The sequence below is a fragment of the Corylus avellana genome, chromosome 2, assembly GCF_965113065.1.
Source record: "Corylus avellana chromosome 2, dhCorAvel1.hap1.2, whole genome shotgun sequence".
In the NCBI taxonomy this organism is placed as follows: domain Eukaryota; kingdom Viridiplantae; phylum Streptophyta; class Magnoliopsida; order Fagales; family Betulaceae; genus Corylus; species Corylus avellana.
The window spans coordinates 8,259,106-8,266,461 of NC_142491.1; the positions used below are offsets into that span (position 1 = coordinate 8,259,106).

General features: G+C 34.6%; 1 protein-coding gene across 1 annotated transcript; it reads left to right on the forward strand.

The window, feature by feature from the left end:
• The first annotated feature begins 561 nt into the window (after positions 1-561).
• Positions 562-6,192, forward strand: LOC132176664 (eukaryotic translation initiation factor 3 subunit I). Its single transcript, XM_059588935.2, has 8 exons — positions 562-945; positions 1,041-1,256; positions 2,086-2,213; positions 2,492-2,611; positions 2,744-2,833; positions 4,115-4,201; positions 4,300-4,379; positions 5,670-6,192. The coding sequence occupies exons 1-8, from the start codon at positions 762-764 to the stop codon at positions 5,743-5,745; spliced, it is 981 nt and encodes a 326-aa protein (XP_059444918.1). The 5' UTR covers positions 562-761; the 3' UTR covers positions 5,746-6,192.
• The last annotated feature ends 1,164 nt before the right edge of the window (positions 6,193-7,356 follow it).

Consider the following 7,356-nt stretch of genomic DNA (forward strand, 5'->3'; position numbering starts at 1 on the left):
ATAATTTAGGCCAACCACAAAGACTAATTTTACATTTATTCCTAAATTTTATTTTATCTTAACTTATTTTTTTGGATCTCAAAAGCACCCGCAAAATGTAAAATAAGAAAAAAAAATGGTGAGTAATTTTTTATCTCACGAGAGGGTATTTTTGTTATTTTGAATCGCAAAATAAAGATATTAGTAGATTAAATGAGATATTGCAAAAATTAAAACACCTGAGAGACATTGCAAAATTGGTGGAAGATAAAGAAAAATAAAATATAATCGAAAAATCAGTTTTAGTTTATAAGGGTAACTCAATTAGTTTGAAACCAAACTACATAAAACTGAAGTACTAATTCAATTCTTTATCATGCAAACAAAAAAAAAAAAACCAGCGTCAGAATTTTGATGACATATTAACAACGCATTTAAGGTAAGGTTTTTTGTGACAAAAACCAACCCCATAAAAAATCAACGGTCAGAGAATTTTTATGATTGCATCTTCACCCTTAAATGTGCCACCTAATTTATTTAAATTGAAAAACAATTAAGAGACGGTTTGCAAACCAAATTCTAGAACCCACGCAGTCACCACATCGATCTAAAACACTGAACCCTAGTCCCCATAGCCGTCGCCCCGTGCCCTTTGTCTTATTCCTCTCAGTTTCTCTTGTTCTCTTCAAAATGCTCAAGAGCCCTAACACCCATTCTTAACTTGAACCCTAGTTCTTGTTACGGTTTCTTGATTTTTCTTCTCCTTGGAACTCTGCGTGAAAATGAGACCGATTTTGATGAAAGGCCATGAAAGGCCGTTGACGTTCTTGAAGTACAACCGGGACGGGGACCTCCTTTTCTCCTGCGCGAAGGACCACACTCCCACCGTCTGGTTCGCCGACAACGGCGAGCGCCTCGGCACCTACCGCGGCCACAACGGCGCAGTATGGTGCTGCGACGTCTCAAGCAAGTCCCTATTTCTCTCGCTCTCTCTGTGTGTTTCATTCACCGCATGTTCTTTGGTTTTCTGTAATTAAACTTTGTTTGGTTTTGAAATATAGGGGATTCCATGACGCTTATCACTGGGAGCGCAGATCAGACTGCGAAGGTTTGGAATGTGCAAACCGGAGAGCAATTGTTCACGTTCAATTTCGGTTGTCCGGCCAGGGCTGTGGACCTCGCTGTCGGGGATCACCTCGCTGTCATTACCACCGATCCATTCATGGATTCTCCTTCCGCAATTCACGTTAAAATCATCGCCAGAGACCCCGCTGACCGTAAGCTTTATTATGCTCCGTTTCATGGATTTATGCTCGAAAGGGCTAATTGTTGTTGGTTTGTCGAGTCCATGTCAATTTCTTTTACCAATAAAATCCTTGTTTTTGGCATATGTTTTGTGTATCAACCGGCTGATAGTTGTATAGTTGATGCAATTTATTGAGGAATATTTGTGAGTGGTTTGTGGATAGTTCTTGAGATGTAGGATATTAGAGTCTAGTTCAGGGGAATTGCATGTGGTAAGTATTAGATTAACCATTACTTTGATTTTCCTAGACGTTGTAGTATTTTTTGGAATTCTTTAGCGACAACACCTAGTTTTGCCATTGTTTTTTTTTCCTGACCAAAAAGGGTATGGGGTAACTGCAGGCTACCTAGAGGTAACTATAGTAGGTACACATAGTACTACTTTATCTGCTGGGCATCCGTGAGGAGAGCCTAGATGAGCCGTCAACATTGTCATTGTTCATTGCTTACCTGAATAACCTGCAGTGATATTTCCTGATTGCTTAATTTGTTCCTTTGCATTCACTTGTTTTAGGTTTCAGAACTGGCCCTTATATCATACAAATTGGATCTATTTTTTGTTCCCTGCAATTCTGTTTTGAATTGATATAGCATGTTTGTAGCTGCTATCTGTACCCTTGTGTTTTCATACTATAAAAGTTTGGTCTTGCAATCTTGGGTGCCTTGACTCTTTAGCTGCATTGCTTTGAATGAAGATGTTAGAAGAATGCTATGTGTCTCTGTATCGTGAGATCTTTGGAAGCTTTAATATCTTAAATGAGCTTTATGCCGACTTAAAATCATCAATCATTGATTTTGCAGAGACTGGCGACTCTGTTCTTACCATCAAGGGCCCTCAGGGAAGAATTAATAGAGCTGTTTGGGGACCCTTGAATACCACCATCATAAGTGCTGGAGAAGATGCCGTGGTTCGTATATGGGATTCCGAGGTACGTGGCTGTATTAATTTGATGGTTGCCTTGTTATCTTCAAAGAATCGTTTTAGTGGTGCTTTGTTTACAGTTAGCATTTCACTATTTGTGACTCTATGGTTTTATTTGGGTTCTTGTTGGGTTTCTTCCAAAGCGTAATTTAAGTTTTAGTATGCTCTTGCTACTCTTCAGTTACTCCATTCTGGCCTCCATTATTCTTTGAAATTTATTGATTGAATGCTTATCATTTAATTTGTTTTACTCTTTTTCTTTTTTTTTTTTTAATAATCGTGCAGACAGGAAAACTGCTTAAAGAGTCAGACAAGGAATCTGGCCACAAAAAAACAATTACGGCACTTACAAAATCTGTAGATGGTTCTCATTTCCTCACTGGTTCACTTGACAAATCTGCTAGAGTACTGATCCCTCGATCCATTTATTCCATTCTTTCTGTTTTATTGTGTGTATATATATATTAAAATTTTCTTAATGACTTTGGTTTATCTGTCTTTCTACCTGTTCTTATTTGTTTTCTTGCGAATATTTAGCTGTGGGATATCAGAACATTGACTCTTATCAAGACGTATGTGACCGAACGCCCAGTCAATGCAGTTGCAATGTCTCCACTTCTTGATCATGTATGTAATGATTTTTAATATGGGAACTTTTGCTCCCATGATATTATTATCACATATCCATGCATTATGACCTTTCTTTCTATCAGAAGTAACATTGTATGACCTTCATTTAAATATGATGACCCTGACGAGGTTCAACATTGCATTGAAAGTGTTAAGTTTTTGTTTTGTGATATATGAAAGGGCCTTTGTTCTAGTTGCATGTGAGCCTAGTCCTAGTTGATATCTTCCACCAGATATCCATTGAAAATTGATGAATCCTTTTGTCTTTTGATTTTCAAATACCTGGGTTCTGAAAATACAATAATTTACATATTGGGGCGAACTTGTTTAAAACAATGTCTTAACATATTTCTATATGCTTCAGCACATTTGGATCTCTGCCAAGTTTTGTGACAGAACTTGCCCTTTCTAGTATGTTTTGATTGCAGGTTTTTATGTATGGTAATTGTACATAGACAATGAATTACATAAATGTGGAATCATAAGATTTGGCTTGAAATATTTTTAAGTATAACTAAATTACAAGAGAGAGATTGGTTTAAAACCAATCAAATAGGAGAACATTATCCTAACCATACTACCCCAGTCCTATTCCATTTGTCTCATATATTTCTCTGGGATTTCAAATGTTGTTTGTCCACTTACTACAAAGAGTATCCATTAATTTAAGGTTTCCCCATATTACCCTTATTTTTGGGGGGATTTAGCACTATTTCTATGTCATCAGTGATGAACATAAATTTAATTTGAGGAAATTTGAAATAAAATTTTAAACTCTCAACTTGGTTAAATCATGTCACTTTAAGCATGGAAGTAGTTCCGTGGGTCTTTAAGGTAGCTCTGAAGGATCTCTCTTCTGAGGTTCTCACTTTGGGTTAAAAAACTTTAACTATGTAGATAGATGTAAATGATTTTGTGGTACTCTCGAGGTAAAGGTTCTTTGTCATTTGATGTGTAGGGATTGAAGAATCATTGACCTAGTCTAGGTGGTTGTCAAGGTTAAACACACTCACATACAAAAGGTGTACTTTTGCGCTTTTTTGGGGGGCGTGGGGGAGGGAAGGCACATTACTACGAGTGTTGCAAAATGTTTCTGGCTGTGAAATATATATTACATACAAATTTTGAGATTAATTTAATCTGATGGATAGAAGATGTATTGGTGATAGGTTCTTATACAATTTCATGCCATGTGGTATGATTGGTTTATATTTCTTATTTATGCATTTACATTATTGTACATCATCTAATCAATTTCAATGCTTTATGCTTTCTTAGGTGGTGCTTGGAGGTGGTCAAGATGCATCTAATGTCACAACTACTGATCATCGTGCTGGAAAGTTTGAGGCTAAATTCTATGACAAGGTAAAATCATATTTTCATTTAAGTTCTCTAATAATATTACAGTTTGTGGTTGTTTAGTCTCTTCAGTATATGATGTACTCTCATTTTCATATGCGTAGATTCTTCAAGAAGAAATTGGAGGTGTGAAAGGGCATTTTGGACCAATAAATGCTCTGGCATTCAACCCTGATGGAAAAAGGTTTAGTTTTGCTGTTCTTTTCTTTTTTAGCAAATTAGGTTTTCCAACTTAGTGTTGAGTAAAGACTTCTTGTCTTGCCCCCTACTCTAAACCATTTATTATCAAAATCTGGAATAAATTTTCCATAAATAATCAATTAAAAATACCTAAACTACTAACTTGGCAAAATCGGCCACAAACTCAAGCTCTGAGCTCTATAAACCCTAAGAAGGGATTACATGCTACAAATGCATTCATCTCCTTACAACGTAACCTTATTTTATATCACTTGCATGTGTCTACTTGTGTTAGTTGAGTTTAAATGGATATAGACATAACGATGAAGTTGAAAAAAGCTTAAGGGATTGTTTTCCCAAAGCTTTTGTTCCCTTTGTGTTCATGCACCATTTTCCCAAAAAAATTAACATCAAAACATTCAAACTTTTTTCACTTTTTATATCACATCATTCATTTTTTATTACTATTCAAATAAAAAAATCACATCAAAATAAAACTTTTTAACTTTTCCATACAAAAAATTCAAAACTTTGTATCACATCAATCATTTTCTATTACAGTAACAAAGGCAAAACCATTTACCAAACAATCCCTAAATTTGAAGGGAAACATCGCCGGAATTGGACAATTAGGGCTGAATTGAAACGTTATCTAATGTTGAAGGGCCACAATTGTACTTAACTTTAATATGTATAAAGTGCGGGGGTTATTTGGATGGAAACTTGTGATAATAGTGATGATTTATGTTTATACTGGTCTTGGAGTCTGGGTTATTTGTACAAATATAAGTCTATATGTCTTAAATTTGGGTGTGACTTAGGCTGGTGGAGACTATTTTGAAGTAGTACTAACTGTTTTCTTGGTGGTGTTGGCATCTTTAAAGGTAGAGATAGTATTTGTGTGATGGTAGTTTAGTCTCTCTTAGTGAAGGAATTGGAGTTGAACCAATATTCTGAGTTTCCCATAGAAATGGAATGACATGAATCCATCTGTTGAGTCTTTGTCGATACTCTGTTTATTTGCTTTTTAATTGGCTTATGCTCATTTCCTATTTTTGCTGATTTTCTGTTAATCATTTCTTGAAATGAGTTGCATTCAATAGTTCAGTTTAAATCAAGGCACATTCTATTTTCTCCTATTAGTGGTAGTTCTATTAGTATTCACTTTAAATAATCTGATTGACCAAAATTGTCCTACAACTTGTTGGAAAAATGTATTTGTTTAAATGGCATGATGTCTTGAATTTCAATCTAATTTTTGTAGCTTACCTATTTGATTTGTTTGAACTTATAGTTTCTCAAGCGGAGGTGAAGATGGTTATGTACGTTTACATCACTTTGACCCCGATTACTTTAACATCAAGATCTAGATTTGGAGCGTAAAACTAGATTTGGAGCATAAAGCTTTCACAGTATTGATTGAACGGTGATGCTGTTTAATGCCCAACAGAGAAAGCTTGGCTTGGAAATTGGGAAGTGTAATGATGTTGTCATTTGGGATGATTGTCTTACACAAGCATCCCACTGAACATGTCAACAATTGAGAACATGATTTCCCTTTAGGGTTTTTTTTTTTTTAAAAAAATTATTTTATGAAGTCATCTATTAAAATTAGAATCGAGGTTTGGAGGTTATTTGGAAGTTAACTTTATTTTCCTTCTTAAGCAGTAATTTTGTATCGTGGGTGTTGGACGAAACAATGCTTAGTATTTTGCTTGTTGGAACAGAGTTTTGTAGAAGATGTAATATTCCATCTGTACAGATGATCGGCATTTTTAAAGTTCTCTACAAGAAGATGATCATTATTTTACCTGTTATTAGCTATCTATTTTGATATTTCCATTTCATAGCATTTTAGTTATTTTATTTTTGAAAAAAAAAAAAAAACTGAAGGCAGCAGTTGTAAATGTTCTCTTGATACATGTTATGGTTATTTATTTACTTACTACATCTAAATGGGAAGTACAATGGGGGATCTTGGTAATAAGTTTATGTTCAATTATTTATTTCATTAGTTATTATTTTTTTTAATATTTGTAATAAGTTTATGTTCAATTTTAGTTTAGTGTTTTTTTTTTTTTTTTTTTTTTTTCATAGAATAAATAATAAAAATCTTGACCCCTTTCAACCAAAATTCTGGTTCCACCACTGCATGTAGCACGTAAGTTTTTCAAGTCTCCCCTTTTGGCGTTTAAGCAGCTGTCATTTGTGATTGTGACTTGTGATAATCTGCCGGACAAAGTTTTTCTTCAAATTTGGTTGGAAGAATTTTCTTTAATCTAGTCTATAAAAGTGACATGTGTTCCTTGAATATATAAGAGTGAGATGCATATGAATTTTTAATAGCAGGAACAAAGTTGAAATTTCTTTAACCCAATTTAAAAGAAAACTCACAATATTCAATTAGAGGCAGTGAAGAAATTAGGGGATCGGGGTAGGTTATGGTCACCCAATTCCTTCCTTAGAAAAAAATATTTTAGGTAGTAAAAAAAAAAAAAAAAAAAATTATTTAAAGTTTATTGGCCTATGCCCAAAAATTTTTTTGGCTCCCCAATTCTTCAGAAATTTTTATTTTTAAGCCCATATTAGCCCCTCTCGGGCCTCTCCTGCCCAAAACTTTTTTGACCCACTCTCCCTCTTTTATTTCATTACGGTAACCCACTCCGCCTCTCCTGTACTTTCCCTTCTCTTCATATAAAACCCCGCCCCCCCCCCCCCCCCCCCAAGTCATACTTTCTGGTTCCATTGTTGCCCACCGAACATGGACACTTTGGATGATGAAGATAGGGCCGGAATTAGGATTTATGGAGTGGGGGGATGAATTTTTTATTTTTTATTTATTTTTATTTTTATACATTAGGAAGACAAACTTAAATAAATACAAAAATACATGATACATATAATCTGTGTATATGTGTTTTTATAAAATAAAAGCATAGAAGTCTTTAAATTTAATCTTATGACATCACAAACATATAATA